The 22,419-nt window shown below is 45.0% G+C and overlaps 1 protein-coding gene across 3 annotated transcripts in view; it reads right to left on the minus strand.

Moving 5' to 3' along the window:
• Positions 1 to 2,231: 2,231 nt before the first annotated feature.
• BRAP (BRCA1 associated protein) overlaps positions 2,232 to 22,419 on the minus strand; it is a 37,736-nt gene continuing 17,548 nt past the window's right edge. For all 3 annotated transcript variants that reach the window (XM_069960790.1, XM_069960788.1, XM_069960789.1), the window contains 6 exons: positions 22,075 to 22,150; positions 19,867 to 20,005; positions 19,476 to 19,585; positions 10,868 to 10,957; positions 8,002 to 8,105; positions 2,232 to 5,718 (listed from right to left, as the gene is read on the minus strand). In XM_069960790.1, the coding sequence (XP_069816891.1) occupies positions 5,370 to 5,718; positions 8,002 to 8,105; positions 10,868 to 10,957; positions 19,476 to 19,585; positions 19,867 to 20,005; positions 22,075 to 22,150 (868 nt within the window). In that variant the 3' untranslated portion in view covers positions 2,232 to 5,369. The remainder of the gene's footprint in view (positions 5,719 to 8,001; positions 8,106 to 10,867; positions 10,958 to 19,475; positions 19,586 to 19,866; positions 20,006 to 22,074; positions 22,151 to 22,419) is intronic.

The following is a 22,419-nucleotide window of genomic DNA, read 5'->3' on the forward strand; positions in this document are numbered from 1 at the left end:
GGAGGAGGAGGATGGGGGTAGTGTGTGTAGGAGGATGGGAGTAGTGTGTGTAGGAGGATGGGAGTAGTGTGTGTAGGAGGATGGGGGTAGTGTGTGTAGGAGGATGGGGGTAGTGTGAGGAGGAGGTAGTGTGTGTAGGAGGAGGAGGAGGATGGGGGTAGTGTGTGTAGGAGGAGGAGGATGGGGGTAGTGTGTGTAGGAGGATGGGGGTAGTGTGAGGAGGAGGTAGTGTGTGTAGGAGGAGGAGGAGGATGGGGGTAGTGTGTGTAGGAGGAGGAGGATGGGGGTAGTGTGAGGAGGAGGGGGAGGATGGGGTAGTGTGTGTAGGAGGATGGGGGTAGTGTGTGGAGGAGGAGGAGGATGGGGGTAGTGTGAGGAGGAGGATGGGGGTAGTGTGTGTAGGAGGAGGAGGATGGGGGTAGTGTGTGGAGGAGGAGGAGGATGGGGGTAGTGTGTGTGTGTATGGGTCAGGTGGGGGTTGTGTGTGTGTGTGTTTAGGGGGAGGAGGGGGGGAAGATGGGGGTAGTGTGTTTTTAGGGGGGGCAGATGGGGGTAGTGTGTGTGTGTGTGTAGGGGGGGTAAGATGGGGGTAGGGTGTGTGTAGAGGGGGGCAGATGAGTGTAGTGTGTGTGTAGGGGGGGGCAGATGGGGGTAGTGTGTGTGTGTAGGGGGGGGGCAGATGGGGGTAGTGTGTGTGTAGGGGGGGTCAGAAGTAATTGTACTGGCTAGGGGAGGGGTTGCAAAGATGGGGGGGGGGTTGATGGCGGCGGCCGTGGGGGGCCCAATTCGCACCTCTGCCCAGGGGCCCATAATGCTGTTAAGACGGCCCTGCATGAACCATCTCACCAGGATAAGGTGGCCTCACGCCGGGACGGACCCTACACTGTACTCCGGCCTCTCCATGGCATATAATAATCCTATGCTCTGGGCATGCAGGATCCATCCTATACCGGAAAATATAATAACCCCCAGGGTGGGATGGGTGAAGAGCACAGCCAAGTACCGGCAGCCGCTCCCCCCATCTGGAACACAGGCAAAAAAAAAAAAAAACACATTTGGTCAGCTCTCCCACACCACTACTCACACTAGGTAGAAGCTTGTTGCTAAATACTCTAAAAATATTATTAAAAAAAAAGCTTGTGTAACGCAAAGTTGTACCAATTACAAGTCATCATACATCTTCAACGAAAGAAAAGAAAGTCTCTTTCTTGGCTTTGCTGATTCAAGTCACAACCCTAGCACATACGGTAAGGTTATTATTATTAATGTTCCTGGTCAATAAGTAGGGGGGGGGGGGGGATTAAAACCAAAAACTGAACTGGCCAAACCCAGGAGGAACCCCATAGATGGGAGAGGAAAAAATGGTTTTAAAAATCCCAGATTGGATGAAATAGGATGGTAACAATAGGATGGTAAGGGATGCATCACTGCATTAATGGGATGGAAACCCAGCATGGGTGATTCTTATACTTTTTCTTTTTACCAGACCAAAGCTAAGTGTGTACAAGAAACATAAGGATGCGATTACTCACAAAATAAGTATCTGTGTAATTTTCTATCCATACCCCTGGAGACCTACACAAAGAGGAGTTAGGAAGGGATTACCATAATGAGGTTCTAGCATAAAGCAGGTGTAAGAATCTCTTGATTTTTGAAAGTTTGCAGTGGCGCGCATATCCGCCGGCTCCATAGACACCATTCTATGGTTGGGACGATTCCACGTTCCACCAAGAGAACAGACATGTCAGTGCTTTCAGCGGAACGCGGAATCGGCCCGGCCATAGAATGGTGTCAATGGAGGCGGCGGATATGCGCCACCACGAACAGGTACGAGCCACGGAATCCGCCGGACTTTTTATGTCTTCCCAGATTTCCTGACCAGCGGGTGGGAGATGCTCTCCAGGGGTGAAGTGTAATTAAAGAAGTTGTCCAGGAAAAATTCACTTTTCCTCGATTCATAAAGAAAAAGTAGGAGGTCGCGGGGGGTCCGACCTCTATAACCTCCCTTCAATCTCTGTATCAGGCCCCGGCTTCTGGGTTATAGGGGAAAAGTGACTACCTCTTTAATGTAATATCTGAAGTACATGGAATAGAGGTGACGCCTCATTCTAACCAGAGATGCGGCTTTCAGGACTTCATTTCATGGTTTCCTCCACATTTGGAGGCGGCAGATCTCCAAGCTTTTTTATTACAAATGATGTAACCGGAACATATGGAAACAATAAGCAAAATGACTTTTTCCCTTAAATTAAGAAATAATTTATTTTAAGCAAGAACAGCAAAAGCAAACAAAACTTTTGAGATCAAAAGGTTAAACCTTAGTAGTATACATGCAAAGGCTCTGTAAAGGGTACAGAGAAAGGGACAACTTAAAGGAGTTTTCAGGGGATCAAAACATTTTTATTTAATCCATATACCAAGGCGTGGTGCAATAAAAAAAAAAACAAAAAAAAAAACCATACTGTATATACTCACCCAACCCAATCCTCTGCAGCTGCTACTCTGAGTTTTATGCTGGTGGGTCCACTTCAGAAACTGCCCTACTCAGCCAATCACAGTCTGCAGCAGTGTCCCGCCTCACTGATTGGCTGAGTGGGCAGTCCTTGCAAGGAGAACACTTCACCAGGAAGTAGCAGTAGAGGCAAAAGCATCACCATGGCAGCTGCAGGGGATCAGGATTGGTGAGTATACTATTTTTTTTTTTTTTTTTTAAACACCACCCTTTCATATAAGACCCCTGGACAAACCCTTTAAATAGTCGTACAAGGAAACATTTTAAAAAAGGGAGGAAGTTCACCGCCCATATAGGTTACTCAGGTTGTAAGAGTCATTTTGTGCTACTAAAGGGATTTATTGAATTGTAATATTAAGAACTTCATGTACATAAATCAGCAGGAAACTACGGTCAATACAACAGAATTGCACCGTCTGGGTGAACAATACTTTCCGAGAACATTTAAACATTGACAAAGTGTAGAATCTGGGCCACCAGCTTCAGGACGTACACGATAATAAACAGTTTCGTCACACCTATTACGGGAGAACTCGGAGATTCGGTCATGGCCCTTCCACGGGTTCTGTGAGGGGAAATGGTCGGAGATACCACAGATTCTGGTTTAATTCTGGTTGCATTGACGTCCGGGGACGTGTAGTCATGGTAAATGGAAGAACAACATCTATTGTTTACATAGCCGGTGCAAACAAATAAAAAGGTTTATATTACAATCAAACAGATCTGGCAAACAGTATGCAAAAGTTCTCATATGCAACAGTACACTATTACAAGGCCGAGTGTCATTGTATGGAAATGCATCTTATTGACACAAGAACTAGCAATCTTATAAGAATAATATCTGGGCCTATGAAACAATAGGTAGCAGGCAAGTTATAGAAAGAACCAATGTTTTAGGTGTCACACACTGGGCACCAATGTTCTAAATGGAAACTGAAGATTTTGCTCTAATTATAAACGGATTGTCAGAGTAGATGAGAATTTTTCTTAATAAAAAGTATATCTGCATTTCTCTTTAAAGGGGTATACCACTGAGGTTAAAATAGATGTTAAATCATCCCCCCTCCTAGAGACGAACAATTCATTCCATACACGTCATTACCTTTTCTGTCTCCTTCCCCCAGTTCTGAGCTGCCTCTTTCAGCTGTAGACACAGAAAACTATGTGAGCTGTTTTATCCATTTCTCCCCTTCCAAGGTGGTTCCCAGGTAAGGACAACTTTACATTACAGAGTACAAAAACAGCGGGCCAGGGACACTGTTTACATGAGCAGTCTCGGAAAGGGAGCGGGGAGGAGATAGAGAGAACAGCTCACACACAGTTTTCTGTGTCTCCACCAGAAAGCAGCAGCTCAGAACTGGGGGAAGGAGAGAGGAAAAGGTAATGACATGTATGGAATGAATTGTTAATCTCCCAGAGGGGAAGATGATGCAACGTGTGTTTTACCAATGGGGAATACCGCCTTTAGGCTATGTTCACACACTATATTTTTGCTCAGTATTTCGCAACCAAAACCAAGCGTGGATTGAAAACACAGAAAGGCCGTTGTTTTCAAATAACGGCCATCCACTCAATTTTACCAGTGTGTGTACATAGCCTTTCTGTGTTTTCAATCCACTCCTGGTTTTGAATGCAAAATACTGAGCAAAACTGTGTGGGAACATAGCCTTTAAGTAAAATTAAGGTCAAAATCTGAGGGGAAAAAAATCCCTTTTCCTCGAGTTCAGTCATCCTGCTTTCCTCCAAAGTTCTTACTCACTTGACAAAGTCACCACATCTGTTAGAAGCCACTGCTCAGCCCCCCCAGAAAAGCTGTGCAACCAACAAATCGCTCCCTGCTCATGGTGGGCAGCAAGGCGGCCTATATACATGTAGGACACCTGAAATCCAGCCAATTTTTGAATTGTTTTTATTTTTTTTTTAACCCTAGCCCAACTGTGATAGCATCTTACCAATAAGACCTACAGAAAGTATAACAGACAACGACTCGTGAGAAGCCGCCAGACCACGAAACGCTCAACAGTCGACATCTACTTCGGAACCTACATGAATAGTTTACAGCTCGTCTAAATTTCTGTAAAATCCACCGATAAAGGCCACATTAGATTTCTACAGCACTTTCACTGTGCGATCATCAAAATCTCTCAAAATGGAGACTAAAAAAAAAACTAAAGCAAGGTCTGGGTAACACGACTTTAACATAAGTCATAATTATTTAAAGGGGAAGAAGAAAAAAACTGCATCTTATTGTTATCCAAAGTGAAGCCACTTTAAATAACTGGGAATTTATTAAACAGCAATTCCCAGAATTAAAAAGTTACAGAAAGACCGATAACCGGATGTCTGTATTCTGCTACTGCAGGGGTAGGGAACCTTGGCTCTCCAGCTGTTGCAAAACCACAACTCCCATCATGCCAAAGGCTGTCCAGGCATGATGGGAGTTGTAGTTTTGCAACAGCTGGAGAGCCAAGGTTCCCTACCCCTGTGCTAATGGGAATCAAAAATTCTCCATGCCAATCTACCCGGAATAACCCCCTGGTGTAAGGGAAGCGACTCCGGTAATAACAATCTGCTGAGGAATTGTTCCATATGCATTGCCTCCTAAGGAGAGGGTCACTTCCAGATGCATTCGGCTATACCCTGTAAAGGCTTTCAGAGAAAAGATTCCATCTCTGATCATTTGGTAGAAGAAACGATGCTTAAAGTGTGCTATAAATAATTAATCCGGGGCTGTGGCGGCCCGGCCGTGGTGCTGGCCACGCTTCTCTGCAGCAGCTTCAATTTATCCCACTCTAAAAGGGAAAACAAACACAGGCCTGTAAGGTAGAACCCTGGAGATATACAGCTACCGCCTGTGCTATTTGCCTCTTTTCCCACGACCCTTCCTCGACTTCCCCGACGCTGGGGAAGTGCTGGACGACCCCATGGCAATATTAATCTGCCCATCTTGAATTTCCTGCCGTGCGTCTTCTGGCATTTGGTTGATTTTTCGCTGAGCTTCCAGGTAGAACATGACGTCCCGCAGCTGCTCCTGCATCTCCACGATCTGCAGGTCCTTCTGCTCACAGGCCTCCTTCCTCAGAGTCTCCTCCTCCTTGAGCTTGGACTGAAGCTCGGCCTGATTGGCTCTTAGGCACTTATTCATTTCTTGCTCTTCCTTCAGTTCCGTCGATAGTTTGGAAACCTTTACGTTTAGCTGTGTACACCTAAGAGAAAGGCAGAATTTTTTTTTTTTACTTTTAGTGGCATATTTTATATAAAATGTAGCCACAGCACACCGAATACAGTGCGTAATGATACAGTATATGGATATCGTATATCGGGTAAAGGTTCAGGGGAAGGATAATCTGCTGCTACTGCACAGTGTGGAAAGGGAAAAAAAAATGTCTATGCTACACAAAACACTGTGGATCTTACGATTTTGTGTAAGCGATTTTTAAAGTGTCACTGTCTTTTTTTTTTTGTTGTTGCAGAAAATAAATAGTCCAGGCGATTCTAAGAAACTTTGTAATTGAGTTTATTAGGCAAATCTGCCATTATCTGCATTCAAAAAGATTTTCCCCAGGTCCCCCCCTTCCCTCCTCTCTCTCTCTCATCCACTGCTCATTCTCAGGAAATCTTGACTCTTTTAACCTATGGAGAGGGGAAGGGGGAGGGGGATTAGTCGCCAGACGAGAGCAGAGGACAAAGGATTACACAGTGGGAGCTGTATGAAAGCCGGTATTTAGAGGTCAGAGAGGTCAGTGCTGACTGTCAGAGGAGATAGCCCAGTGATGTAGCTGTAAATTAACTCTTTGTTGTCCTGTTTTGGTGCCTCATCTCCCTCCACCCCTCCCCATAGAGAACCATAAAGACAGCGGGGAGAACTTCAAACTGCTTTATCATGATAAAAATGCATTTTTCGGCTAATAAACCTAATTACAAAGTTTCTTAAAATCGCCTGTACTATTGATTTCTGCAAAAAAAAAAAAAAGTAAATGACAGTGACACTTTAACGATGAATGAGATCATGTAATGTTAACTTGAAATCGATTACCATATTACACAGAACAATGGTGTTTAGTTAGATTGTTACTATGGTTGTTTTCGCCACCTGATCCCAGCAAAAGGAACGATGGGGAATAACACTGAACGATTAACAATGATTTTGTTGTCGGGAGCAAACCAACGATGAATGATTTCTCCATAGTCCTTTAATCTTTGCCTGCATTAACACCAAGGGATTATCGTTTAAATATGAACAATAATTTGCAATCGTTCAGTGTAAAAGGATCCTATTACATGGAATGATTATCGTTCGAAACATTATATTGTTTGCCATTACAATTGCAGGCAAAGATTAAACGACTATCGAGAAATCGGTGATCGCTTGTTTAGACCTGGACCTAAAATCATTGTTGATCATTCGTAAATCGTTCGGTGTAATAAAACGTCGTACCATGGTTCCCATAGGTTATGTAGGCGTAATAGCTCTGAAACGATCAGTGAGGACAGGAAAACCGCAAGAACGATCACAAGAAACAATCATCATTCCGTTTAATTGGGAGAACGATTTCCGGACTCATACAGTTATTTACTCTATGCAAAGAGCACAGGGTGGAATCACTGTAATACCTGAACACTGCTGTGCAATTCATGGCAGAAAGCTGGAGCAAAACCATGGAGGAAAAGTGCACTGGGTGTGAACAAAGGCTTAGTGGTGAGGCCTTTGTACACGGGGCGGTTAACAGCGAAGAGCACAGCTAAAAAAAAAAAAAAAAAATTATAAAATGTTCCTGCGGCTGATAATCAGCCCGTGTAAAAGTGTCAGTGATCAGCAGAGGACAGGGAAATGTCTGCTCGTGGGCTGATCGTCTCTTTTGTCCCTATCACATTTATTGGCCGCACATCTCCCTATGTAAACAGGGGTTTGGCTTCAAAAATCTGTCAGATAAATCTCTCTGTGTAAATGCACCATTAAAGGGAACCAATGAGCAGGATTGTGCTGATATGGTTCCTAATAGAACAGTATGGATAGATTTACAATGGGAGGAAAAAGTATTTTTATTATGCCACATGAGGTCGGGAGAGGGGCGGCAACTAGTCATCTGGGAGAAGAGCTGCCTGTGACTAGTCACGGCTCTCTTCCTGTCAGCACACAGTGCAGAGATGATTGACAGGCAGAGAGCCATGATTAGTCACAGGCATCTCTTCTCCCAGATGACTAGTCGCCACCCCTCTCCCAGCCTGACCCTGATGTAAAGCTACTGCTGCAGATGCGGCTGGGAGCCTCGGGGGGCTGCACAGTAAGCTCTATACGGCTAGGAACCATATCAGCACAATGCTGCCAAATGGTTCCCTTTAACTAAGATCTTGTAATGCAGTGAATCTTTCCCACATCAGATACCAGTATTATTTCTATATGGGAAAACTGCAAAAAAAAAAAAAAAAAAAGTATAATAGAAAATATGTGCATATATATTACTTAACGCCACATGCAAGGGACAAACCTCCTCTCCACCGCTTGCTTCTCCTTAAGGAGGTCATTCAGTCTGTGCTCCAGATTATCACATTTGTCTATTGTCTCCTTGAACTTGGCTTTCATGTTATTAATCTAAAAGAAGAAAGACATTCAATATCAATCATCTTACTACTACCAAGCATAAAACCAGAAGATTTAGAGGAAAAGTCCAGCGAAAATTTTTATTAAAGTATTGTATTGCCCCGCAAAAGTTATAAAAATCACCAATATAGACTTATTACGGGAAATGTACATAAAGTGCTTTTTCCCTGCACTTACTACTGCATCAAGGCTTCACCATGTTATCCAGGAAGTGACATCACCATGTGATCCAGGAAGTGACGTCACCATGTGATCCAGGAAGTGACGTCACTTCCTGGATCACATGGTGACGTCACTTCCTGGATCACATGGTGATGTCACTTCCTGGATCACATGGTGATGTCACTTCCTGGATCACATGGTGATGTCACTTCCTGGATCACATGGTGATGTCACTTCCTGGATCACATGGTGAGGTCACGACTCCCAGAGCTGTGCGGGCTGTGGCTGCTGGAGAGGATGATGGCAGAGGGATGCTCAGTGTCCCTCCAGTGCCCTGTGTCCCTCAGTGTCCACTTTATGTGCATTTCTCGTAATAAGTGTATATTGGGGATTTGTATATTGGGGATTTGTATAACTTTTGGGGACAATACAATACTTTAATAAAAAATTTTGCCAGACTTCTCCTTTAAAGGCTATGGACACCTCTGTGCTGATTTTTTTTTCCTGAATGTAAAATGAAGCAAGCTTCTAAAAAGTTACAGTCTCCCCACCATTTACGTAATGGGCTGAGCACAGTCTAATTATGACCGTGTTCAGTCCATTCCCTGAACATACACACTTTGAAGCCCAGAGTTCGAGTACGCCGGTCTTAAAGGGAACCAATCACACACAAATTGGCCATAAAGATAAGGAAACGTGCTGGTACATCAGCCAGCACGCTTCCTAACCATCCCCCTGTCCCCTCCGTCCCATGAACATTCAGCCCGCAAAGTTAGTTTAATAGTGTCCCGCGCTGTATGCAAATTACCATCTAAGTAGTCAAGGTGGGCGGGCGGCTGGTCAAGTAGTCACGGTGGGCGGGGGCTTCGTCATGTAGTCACAGGCTCCTGGGCCGCCTCCGGTGCTGTAATCACGCCCCTCCGGGCGTGTTGTAAAGCGGCTCCTGGTGACGTCACTCGGGGGGGGGGCGGCGTTGCATGTCGGCAACGCCGACGTCTTTACTAAGTTGCGCATGCGCAGTGCAGCCTGAGAAGACGCTGCGCGCTTGCGCGGCGTAGTACAGCAGCGGCTTCACCCACTGTACTGCGCATGCGCAGCTTAGTAAAGACGTCGGCGTGGCCGACGTGCAACACCGCCCCCCCCCAAGTGACGTCACCAGGAGCCGCTTTACAACACGCCCGGAGGGGCGTGATTACAGCACCGGAGGCGGCCCAGGAGCCTGTTACTACATGACGAAGCCCCCGCCCACCGTGACTACTTGACCAGCCGCCCGCCCACCTTGACTACTTAGATGGTAATTTGCATACAGCGCGGGACACTATTAAACTAACTTTGCGGGCTGAATGTTCATGGGACGGAGGGGACAGGGGGATGGTTAGGAAGCGTGCTGGCTGATGTACCAGCACGTTTCCTTATCTTTATGGCCAATTTGTGTGTGATTGGTTCCCTTTAAATTAGGCCTCGTCCCAAAGTAACCCTCCCGGAGTCACTAAGAGGCGCACATGTATATTTCTGCCATGATTTATGCCTGTGAGTAGTCATAAATAATAATAAATCTGGTGCAGGAGGAGGCCCCACCTTCTGCCCGCCTTGCCAAGTCCTCGCCCTAATAGGCAAGTGGGGGAATCTGCGCCTTCTCACTGGCTACGCAAGGGATACAGCTTTCATAAATGGCCCCCTTTGTGTTAGACTCTAAAATGTGGTTGACCATGTCTGGTGTCCTGCACAGAGAGCATATACACATTCGGGACATTTAAGCACAAACTGATTTTTAATGATTCTATTGTTAACCTGGAATCGTTCCCCATATTACACAGAACGATAGTTGTTAGTTATGACTGTTACTATGATCGGTTATACATTATCTATACACTCACCTATACATTATACCCTCACCTATATACCATCTATACCCTCACCTATATACATTATCTATGCACTCACCTATATACATTATCTATACACTCACCTATACACCATCTATACATTCATCTATACACCATCTATACATTCACCTATACACCATCTATACATTCACCTATACACCATCTATACCCTCACCTATACACCATCTATACCCTCACCTATACACCATCTATACCCTCACCTATACACCATCTATACATTCACCTATACACCATCTATACATTCACCTATACACCATCTATACCCTCACCTATACATTCACCTATACACCATCTATACCCTCACCTATACACCATCTATACATTCACCTATACACCATCTATACATTCACCTATACACCATCTATACCCTCACCTATACATTCACCTATACACCATCTATACCCTCACCTATACACCATCTATACCCTCACCTATACACCATCTATACACCATCTATACCCTCACCTATACACCATCTATACATTCACCTATACACCATCTATACATTCACCTATACACCATCTATACCCTCACCTATACATTCACCTATACACCATCTATACCCTCACCTATACACCATCTATACCCTCACCTATACACCATCTATACCCTCACCTATACACCATCTATACCCTCACCTATACACCATCTATACCCTCACCTATACACCATCTATACACTCACCTCATCTGCAGTATCTTTCTCCAAACGTACAATCTTGTTTTCCCAGTAGATTCGCTGAGACTCCAACTGACTGGTAAGAAGGTAGGAGTACTGGAACCAGATAAAACACAGATTAAAGTGGATCTTCAGGTGACCCTTGAACTTAATAGGATACATTTTTCTTCAGTTCTAGAGGTTATGCTGAGCTAGGGCTGGGAGATAATGGCCTAAATCAATATCGCGGTTTATCGAACATGGAGCCGCAGTAATGATAATTATGACACGCCCCTTTTTGCAAACCACACCCACTTGCCATGCCAAACTGGCGATATTTTAATTAGAAAAACTAACCCATGGTTAGTCTATTATCATTATTACTATTTGTCATTATTAGGGGGTCTCAACAGAGACCTGGATGTATATATATCCCACGGAATAGGGGTGTATGACTATACACACAGCAATAACTTATCCTCCCTGCTGCAGCCCATTCATTCCTCCTATGTTACAGCCCTGTACTGTTACTGAGGGGACTACAGGTACAGCTGCTCCTCCAGCTATGACATGGCCGCGTCCCTGCACACACAGGCTGGGAAGGGGGGGGGAGCTCGGACGGGAGGGGGAGGGGGGACCGGCACAGTCCCTTACGAGCGCCCCCCCCCCCCCCCCCACACACACACACACCCGATCTCGGACCAAACGGGTGGAGAGAGCGGACAGGTGCGCGCACAGGGCGGGTTGGGTCAAATGGACTAGGCAAGGGCGGGCGGCATTGTCACCTGGGCCCTGCTGCTCTTCCAGCTCCCACTCAGATACCGGCGCCCCTGCACATGACGTGAAGCGCTCGTGCGGGGACGCTCTGACAGGACGGGCGCGAGGACATAGAAATACAAAAATATCGCAATTACCGTCCTGGCTAAGTTGAAGTCGGTTAACGGACGCCAGTGACGGAATCTGTATTTTTGCGGTATACCGCCCAGCCCAATACTGAGCCTCAGGATGCATAATGGGTAATAATACTTTATTTTATCGCATCCCCCCCCCCCCCCCCCCGCCTTCCACACTTTTGTCTTTTTCACTAGACTATATAAAACTTTGAAACAGATTGAAAATTTCATCCCCTTCAAGAGCTGAGCATATTGATATATATCTTTATGGGAAAAGATTCATTATAACTTATAACTTGCTGATTGAAATTCCTGCTCATTCTGTGTTTAGGAGTCCAGTGGGCGGAGTCACTCAATGGACTGGACTCTTTAGCATGGAAACTGAGATTTCAATCAATAAATTACAAATGAATCTAAATTTTTTCCCATAAAGATATATATCAATCTGCTCAGCTCCTTCTGCTCCATCAGGACATTGACTGTCTGCTGCCTGACGCTCCATGTAGTAGGAGCAGCAGCAGCAGACTGTCTTTGACTTTAATGGGCAGCCTTGACGATCTAAAGACTGTCCAGGGTGTCCCTTTTGCTGCTCCCCACGGCCCACCGCTCACTATCTGTACATGTTATAGCACAGGCAGCAAGCAGGCAACGAGGAGGAAGTGAGTGCTGACCTGACAGGTCGGCACTCGCTATCTCCTTGCATTGTGTCGTCTAATACTACTTTAGAAGTAAATTAAAGCACATCACTTGCCACATTTTGGTTCTCTCAATCTTTTTGAGCAAATAGAATTTTTTTTTCATCTTTTAAGGATCAGCTGACAAGTAGAAATTACTACACGATGGCCGAATGTCAGCAATGTCAGGGCCAGAGAACCCTATCAAGTCTACAATGGCAAAGTTATAAAGATACTAGGTTACCTCCCATAGCACCAGGTCAATATTTAAACAGAAAGGAAACAAATACTAAAGTGCACTAAGGTCTCCGAATGACACAGAATATCATTCTAGTAGAATTAAGAAAAAAACAGAAATATCAAAGTAAAAGTCATATTACACAGCGGGATATGTCGGATAAGCGAGCGCCTATCTAGTAGAGTGACAATTTCTTACTGAGCCTATTACATAGCTCAACTATAATATATATATATATATATATATATATATATATATATATATATATATATATATATATATATATATATTTTTTTTTTATTCATTTGTTAATATAAAAAGGAGAAGCCTGGTGAAAATTCTTATTAAAGTATTGTATTTCCCCCCAAAAGTTATACAAATCCCCAATATACACTTATTACGGGAAATGCACATAAAGAGCTTTTTTCCCTGCACTTACTACTGCATCAAGGCTTCACTTCCTGGATAACATGGAGACGTCACTTCCTGGATAACATGGTGATGTCTCTTCCTGGATAACATGGTAGTGTCACTTCCTGGATAACATGGTAGTGTCACTTTCTGGATAACATGGTGATGTCACTTCCTGGATAACATGGTGATGTCACAGCTCTGGGAGTCGGGGCGGGTGACGTCCCGCCCCGACTCCCAGAGCTGTGACATCACCATGTTATCCAGGAAGTGACATCACCATGTTATCCAGAAAGTGACGTCACCATGTTATCCAGGAAGTGACACTACCATGTTATCCAGGAAGTGACATCACCATGTTATCCAGAAAGTGACGTCACCATGCTATCCAGAAAGTGACGTCACCATGTTATCCAGGAAGTGACGCCTTGATGCAGTAGTAAGTGGGAGGGTGGATAAAGGTGGTGTGCCCGAGACGCCGTGAGCCCCCCCATCTCAGGAGAAGGGAAGGATGTCAGTAGGGACCCAGTGGCCCTTAGGTGGGCAACCGCAGTCCAAAAAGTATGGGTCAGAGGACAGGTCTGTTGCTGGTGTACGGCAATTAGGGCAGTGCAGTATCCGGTCGGGAAACAAAGGTGAGGCTGGCAGGTTGAAACCAAAATAGGCATGGTGCAATATCTCAAAGAATGTCTCTCGCCATACCTCGTTTGTAAAATTTTTCCGCACTCTGTCCCAGCCTTCCAGTATCTTATCTCTAACGTCCTCCCCTCCCAGTCTATCCTGCCATTTAGCGAAGATACTCTGTTTGTCAAGTGTTTAGGGCCCTGTAAGTCCCGGACGACGTCACGCGTCTAGGGTCACTCCCAATGTAGTTGTCAAAATTATTTGGGGCCAGCTCTTTGGAGAGGTTCACCAGCCTACGTCTACAGAAAGATGTCACCTGGTTAATTGCAAGGAAATGTAGGTCGTCAAGGTCATATTTATCTTTAAACTCGTGGGACGAAAGCCAACGCTTTTCCCTATCATGCATGAGATGGCCAGCCTGATATATTCCCTTGTCCCTCCATTCTTGGAAAAGGGCATTATCTCTCCCCTGAGGGAATTCAGGATGCCCCCATAAGTACAGGCGTTTGGACATTAGGAAAGGAAGTCTAAAGGCTCTGCGCACCTCCTTCCATGCCAACACTGTATGCCGTATTATTAATGATTTCCTCAATAGGGTAAGTTAAAGTCTATCGGTTTGGAAAATTTAATGTGTAACTAGATTGAAAACTGGCTTAATAATCGTACCCAGATAGTGGTGGTCAATGATTCCTACTCTGAATGGTCCCCGGTAATAAGTGGTGTACCCCAAGGGTCAGTACTGGGCCCTCTTCTGTTTAACTTGTTTATTAATGATACTGAGAATGGAATTAACAGCAATGTTTCTATCTTTGCAGATGACCCTAAGCTTTGTAGTACAGTACAGTCTATGGAGGATGTGCAGATGTTACAGGATGACTTAGACACACTGAGTGTTTGGGTGTCCACTTGGCAAATGAGGTTCAATGTAGATAAATGTAAAGTTATGATGCATGCGGGTTATTAGTACCCAGATGCATATGTCCTGGGGGGAGTTACTCTGGGAGAGTCGCTGATGGAGAAGGATCTGGGTGTACTTGTAGATAATAGACTACAGAACAGCACACAATGTCAGTCAGCTGCTTAGGCCAGCAGGATATTGTCATGCATTAAAACAGGCATGGACTCACGGGACAGGGATATAATATTACCGCTTTATAAAGCTTTGGTGCGGCCTCATCTGGAGTATGCCGTCCAGTTTTGGAACCAGATTCATTAAAAGGATGTTCTAGAGCTGGAGAGGGTACAAAGACGGGCAACTAAACTAATAAGGGGAATGGAGCATCTCGGTTATGAGGAGAGATTAAAAGAATTACATTTGTTTAGTCTGGAGAAGAGACGTTTAAGGGGAGATATGATTAACTTATTTAAATATATAAATGGCCCCTACAAGAGATATGGGGAAAAGATGTTCCAGGTAAAACCCCCACAAAGGACAATAGGGCGCTGCCTCCGCCTGGAGAGACAAGGGGGCGCTGCCTCCGCCTGGAGAGACAAGGGGGCGCTGCCTCCGCCTGGAGAGACAAGGGGGCGCTGCCTCCGCCTGGAGAGACAAGGGGGCGCTGCCTCCGCCTGGAGAGACAAGGGGGCGCTGCCTCCGCCTGGAGAGACAAGGGGGCGCTGCCTCCGCCTGGAGAGACAAGGGGGCGCTGCCTCCGCCTGGAGAGACAAGGGGGCGCTGCCTCCGCCTGGAGAGACAAGGGGGCGCTGCCTCCGCCTGGAGAGACAAGGGGGCGCTGCCTCCGCCTGGAGAGACAAGGGGGCGCTGCCTCCGCCTGGAGAGACAAGGGGGCGCTGCCTCCGCCTGGAGAGACAAGGGGGCGCTGCCTCCGCCTGGAGAGACAAGGGGCGCTGCCTCCGCCTGGAGAGACAAGGGGGCGCTGCCTCCGCCTGGAGAGACAAGGGGGCGCTGCCTCCGCCTGGAGAGACAAGGGGGCGCTGCCTCCGCCTGGAGAGACAAGGGGGCGCTGCCTACAGAAAAAAAGGTTCAGTCTCCGGAGGCGACAAGCCTTCTTTACAATGAGAACTGTGAATCTGTGGAACAGTCTACCACAGGATCTGGTCACAGCAACAACAGTAGAGGTCTTCAAAACAGGGCTAGACAAGTTCTTAGAGCAAAATAATATAAATGCATATGTATAGAACCTATCACCCCTCCCCCTTCCCTGTATCCATCCCCTCCTTGGTTGAACTTGATGGACATGTGTCTTTTTTCAACCTATTAACTATGTAACTATATAATAGAGGCGGTAGGAGGGGGATTCTAGTATGCAATCAAGATTTAAGGGACCAGGGGGTGGCCAGCTCTGCCTCCAGGAGGAGGTTGGAATAGTTGCTCATGTTGTGGATCCAGTCCATGACATGCCGAAGTAGGCAGGCCAGGTTGTAGCCTCTAAAGTTAGGGAAGTTGACTCCGCTGTCAGACCGGGGCAACATCAGCTTTCGGTGTGCAATGCGAGGTCTTTTGCCACACCAGACAGACATAATGAGCGAACGCCGAGTTCAGCCTGGTCATGTCCCTATGTTTAAGTAGGAGGGGAATGGTCTGTAGGGGGTATAGCATCTTAACCAGGTAACAACGTCCCAGGAAGGAGATGGGCAGATGGAACCATTTCTTTAATTCAATTTCAAAACCCACAGGCCGTAGCCCGGGGTAAAAAACCCCTTTAATTTATATCACCCCCCTTAGTAAAAATTAACTTTTATTACGTATCTTAAAAATAAATATGTGAACTTGTTTAAAAACACAAACACCCAGTACTCCTATCACTAGCCAATACTAGATGATATATAGGGATATGACTATCCTCTTTTACTGATTATCTGAATCACTATTACAGTCTGCAGTCCTGTATAGAAGGTAACTAGGAGATACTGGATGTCTGCTATCTTAAAACCATGAGAGGGGGCACTATTTGTGGTTTTAAGATAGCAGACATCCAGTATCTCCTAGTTACCTTCTATACAGGACTGCAGACTGTAATAGTGATTCAGATAATCAGTAAAAGAGGATAGTCATATCCCTATATATCATCTAGTATTGGCTAGTGATAGGAGTACTGGGTGTTTGTGTTTTTAAACAAGTTCACATTTATTTTTAAGATATGTAATAAAAGTTAATTTTTACTAAGGGGGGTGATATAAATTAAAGGGTTTTTTTTTACCCCTGGGCTACGGCCTGTGGGTTTTGGAATTTAATTGAAATAAGGGACCCCTGACCCTCTTGAGGGCTCAAGTGTGTGTAAAATTTCTTCAATTCAGCACAGATTTTGTCTATTAAGGGCGGATAATTTAATTGGTACACCAAGTAGGGGTCAGCTCCTATTTTTATGCCTAGATAGGTAATAAAGGGTTTTAAAGCCCCCCCCAGACCCAAGGAGGACCAAAACTGTCCGGGCAGTTTTGCCCCCAGTTCCAATATCTCACTCTTGGAAGGGTTAATTTTATACCCAGAAAGTGGGCCAAATTGGGAGATAGCTTGTAGAACCCCCTGCAATTGCTGTATTGCGGGTAAGACAGAAATAGCTGCAACATGAAGAGGCAAGTATAACACTTTATACTTTCATCGCCATCCACACCTTCTATTACACAGAGCCATGCGCAGTCTGTTTCCAGGGCTGCAGCAATGGGGTGCCCCCATAACACGCCACTGCTGCAGCTAATCACTTGTGGGGTACACCACTGAGGCCAGTCACTGTCTGCAGCCGTGATGTGGGTGTACATAGTCAGATTTTAAACCAATTAAGAGAAAAACAATCATGGAGATGTGTCCTGCCTGACAAGGTGGTGTGACCTGGCAAGACATGGGCGTGGCTCAAGTGTGTCTAGTCTAAGGGTGGTATTACACGGGCCGAGCAGGGCTAGATAATACCTGTAAACGAGCAGCGATCTGCTAGATCGTTGCTCGTTTACTGGGCCTATTACACAGCCCGATAATCGCTTAACAAGAGCTGCAAGGACATAGTTATCGATGTCCTTGCAGCCCTTGCTAAACTGGCATACATTACCCATCCACATTCCAGGGCTGCTCCTGCCGCCCACTTCTCCCGGGGTCCCGTGCGCGCTCTAGCTTCACAGCGGCCTGTCAGCTGGTAGGCCGCTCAGCCAATCACAGGCCGGGACCGCCGCGGATGTGTAATGTATATCGTTAGTCGCCGGCCACGCACCGCTATTACACGCAGCGGTGCGCGGTCGGCGCCCGACGAAGATAGGGTATAACGTATATCAACGATCAGCCGATGATCGTTGTCATCGGCTGATCGTTGCATTTATTACACGGAGCGATAATCGGCCGAATCGGGCCAATTCGGCCAATTATCGTTCCGTGTAATAGTACCCTTAGTGTACTATTACACGGAATGATAATCAGCCGATTTATGCCTATCCGGACGATTATCGCTCCATGTAATAAACACAACGATCAGCCAATGACAACGATCATTGGCTGATTGTTGATATAGGTTTGGACCTATAATAGTAGGGCACCAACCGCGTGTAATAGCAAATAGTCAGCTGCCGGCCGCGCACCACTAACTGCATACATAAGCAATCCATAGTCCAGGGCTCCTCCTGTGCTCTGCTTTTCCCTGGGTCCCGCGCGCTGCAGCTTCAGAGCGGCCTGTCTTAGCTGACAGGCCGCTCAGCTAATCACTGTCCGGGACCGCCGTGGCCAGTGATTGGCTGAGTGGCCTGTCAGCTAAGACAGGCCGCTCTGAAGCTGCAGCGCGCAAGACTTGGGGAGAAGCAGAGCACAGGAGGAGCCCTGGACCATGGATAGGTAATGTATGCAGTTTAGCAACGGATGCAAGGACATCGGTTACAATGTCCCTGCACCCCTTGTTAAACTATTATCGGGCAGTGTAATAGGCCCAGTAAATGAGCGCCAATCTAGCCGATCGGCGCTCATTTACAGTTATTATTGGGCCCCAATTGGGCCATGTAATAACACCCTAAGGAGATTTATCTGACAGATTCTTTAAGCCAAAGCCAGGAACAGCCTATAAACAGAGAACAAGTCATAAAGGAAAAACTGAGATTTCTCCTCTTTTCAAATCCATTCCTGGCAATAATCTGTCAGATAAATCTCTGTGTAAACGCACCATAAGTATACGCCATCTGTCAATGCCTATGGATTACATTTTACAGAAACCTTTATAACTGCTAGATTGCATGTGCGGTACACAGCCATACCACAGAAGACCACAAAAAGGGATGGTATAAATATATAAATGGTAACAGGTTGTTAGATTGCGGATTTACAATATTTAAATTTGTGGTCAGGCAGGGAATTTAGATTGTTTTACTACAGATATGATGGACAGTAATGCAGATGGCTCCATTGCTCACCAGGCCTGAGCACAGCTCTATGGATAAGCTATTTATAATGAAAATCAATGTTTGAAGCTGAATAGCAAAATTTGACAAACAATGTCACCTGCTCAGACCTGCTACGTAGGATCAAAACAAGGATGGGTATGTATTATATTTTAAAGTTCGAGCCATTTAAACCTGGAACCTGTCACTAGTTTCATCATGCCAAAACAATGGGCAGCATGAATCACTGACAACAATAGAACTATTTCAAAACTTGTACAGTAGTAATCCATATCGATAGACACAGAAGGGCAGGAACGATCAGAGTGACAGCTGTATAATTTTTAGTGTGTGTGTCTGTATATAAATATATATATATATATATATATATATATATATATATATATATATAGAGAGAGAGAGAGAGAGAGAGAGAGAGAGAGAGAGAGAGAGAGAGAGAGAGAGAGAGAGAGATCATTACCCACCTCTAACTGTAGAGAATCAATCTTCTCATCCTGGCAGGTGTCTCCCTCGCACTCATACTGAACTATCTTCCCATCTGTTTTGCTTGCAACTAATCGATGAACATAATTATCTGAAAATGTTGTACAGAAATAATAAAAATTAGCTAGATTAAAAACAGACGTAAATGTGGATTTCCAAGTATTCAAATACAAAGACTTTACAAGCAACGCTCTATTGGCTTGAGGGTGACCAGTTGTTATTTTAGGGGTAGGGTAGGAAATGACACATTTATAGAATTATCATTATCGGGTCCAGATGGCCGCTATAAATCCAGCGCTTGGTGGATGGATTGTTTTGTACTCCACCCAAAACCACAAATCCGAATTCACCCAGGGATATTAGCAGTCTTACCTCCAGCGTAATCCCAGACTCTATGATTGGTCAGCTGCATGGCATAGGTATGCTGGGTCTCCTCAAAATGCTTATATGCGTGTCTGCTAACATACCTGCCACAGCCGATGTGGCCGCAGATTAAACAGATCCAGAGGTTCTGCAAGAGTGGAAAGATTTTAGTAGCTTATTACACTAGTATTCCACATTTAAAGGGGTATTCCACTCAAACATAACTTTTAATATATTGCTGCCCATGGTGAGACTAACAATTCCTTCCATACTTGTTATTATTCAGTCTCTTTCCCCCAGTTCTGAGCTGCTGCTTTCTGCTAAAAACACAAAAATCTGTGTATGAGCTTTTCTCTCCGCCTCCCCCTCCCTTCTGATATGGCTGATGTAAACACGTCCATGGCAGGATTTATCTGCAACATTGTAGCTTCTTTGTAATGCTGGGAGGGTTATTCTGAGGTCAAGCTGCTAATAAACTCACTGTGATTAAAGGTGTAGTGCGGCGCTAAAACATTATTCACAGAATAACACACATTACAAAGTTATTACACAGTTATGCTCAGCCAATCGCGGCTGAGCACAGCTATGACGCGGCGGAGGGGTGACGGCGGCAGCGATTCGGCCGTCCGTCCGAAGATAACGTTTGGCACAAAATGGCGGACGGCCCTCGACACGATCAGGTAATGTATAATGTACCACACACTTCCGGGTACACGGGCGGGGGTGGTGGGCCACGGGGAAGGGGGCGATTCACAGAAATAACATACATTACAAAGTTGTATAACTTTGTAATGTGTGTTATTCTGTGAATAATTTTTTAGCGCCACACTACCCCTTTAACCCTCCTAGTGTTACAAAGAAGCTGCAATGTTGCAGATAAAGCCTGCCAGCGACTTGTTTACATCAGATGTCCCAGAAGGGAGGGGGGAGGAGGGGGAGACAGAGAGAAAAAGGTCACACACAGATTTTTGTGTCTTCAGCAGAAAGCAGATGCTGAGAACTTAGGGAAGGGGACTGAATAGATAACAACAAGTATGGAAGGAATTGTTGGTCTCAACATGGGCAGCAACATATCAAAAGTTATGTTTAAATGGAATACCTCTTTAGGCATGTGAACATAGCCTTAATCTTAAACTTGGAAGTAAAATATATAGGGAGGGGGGGGAAGATTACATTTTTTTGTTATTAAAGGAGAAGTCCCACAAAAATTGTTATTAAAGTATTGTATTGCCCCCATAAGTCATACAAATCCCCAATATACACTTATTATGGGAAATGCTTATAAAGTGCTTTTTTCCCTGCACTTACTACTGCATCAAGGCTTCACTTCCTGGATAACATGGGGATGTCACTTCCTGGATAACATAGTGATGTCACTTCCTGGATAACATGGCGATGTCACTTCCTGGATAACATGGCGATGTCACTTCCTATATAACATGGCGATGTCACTTCCTATATAACATGGCGATGTCACTTCCTATATAACATGGCGATGTCACTTCCTGGATAACATGGTGATGTCACTTCCTGGATAACATGGCGATGTCACTTCCTGGATAACATGGTGATGTCATGCCCCGACTCCCAGAGCTCTCTCCAGTAGCCACAGCCCGCACAGCTCTGGGAGTCGGGGCATGACATCACCATGTTATCCAGGAAGTGACATCACCATGTTATCCAGGAAGTGACACTATGTTATCCAGGAAGTGAAGCCTTGATGCAGTAGTAAGTGCAGGGAAAAAAGAACTTCATAAGCATTTCCCGTAATAAGTGTATATTGGGGATTTGTATAACTTTTGGGGGCAATACAAGACTTTAATAAAAATTTTCGCCGGACTTCTCCTTTAATCTGAAACTTGGAAGTAAAATATCGAAAAAAATATAGATTAAAAATGATGCTATTAAGGCCCTTTATCCTTAGAGAAGGACATCGATAGAATAAGGGATCAGAAATAAATGTTTCATTTTTAGTTGTTGGGAAATGAAGTGGCGAGGAAGGGGTTAACGGTAATTGTGCAGTATAAGCAGATAATTATGCATGAGTAAAGACACAAGGGATTATGGATTGAATTAGTGCGTTCGCTCCATTATGCAAATATTACTTCTGGCACAAGAACAATTTGTTCAATGTGTTCTATGTAAGACAGAAGAACGAAGGAAAAAGAAGAAAAAGTCCATATGTTTTCAGCGAAAAGATTCACAACACAGACTTACTTCCTGGACGCCGCACTCAAAGCATTTGTTTTCTTCCACCGGTTCTGGGGTTTGGCAGTATCTACACACTGGACATCTGTAACATACAAGACCCTTAAGTTTAGAGACAGGAGGTCAAAAAGAGGGAGGAGCGATGGAACAGACTAACTTAGCAGGATTTAAAGGGGTACTCTTTCTTTCAAATCAACTGGTTTTAGAAAGTTATTTAGATTTGTAATTTACTTCTATTTAAAAATCTCCAGTCTTCCAGTACTTATCAGCTGCTGTACGTCCTGCAGGAAGTGGTGTCTTCTTTCCAGACTGACACAGTGCTTTCTGCTGCCACCTCTGTCCATGTCAGGAACT

Source organism: Dendropsophus ebraccatus, chromosome 3 (genome assembly GCF_027789765.1).
Source record: "Dendropsophus ebraccatus isolate aDenEbr1 chromosome 3, aDenEbr1.pat, whole genome shotgun sequence".
In the NCBI taxonomy this organism is placed as follows: Eukaryota; Metazoa; Chordata; class Amphibia; order Anura; family Hylidae; genus Dendropsophus; species Dendropsophus ebraccatus.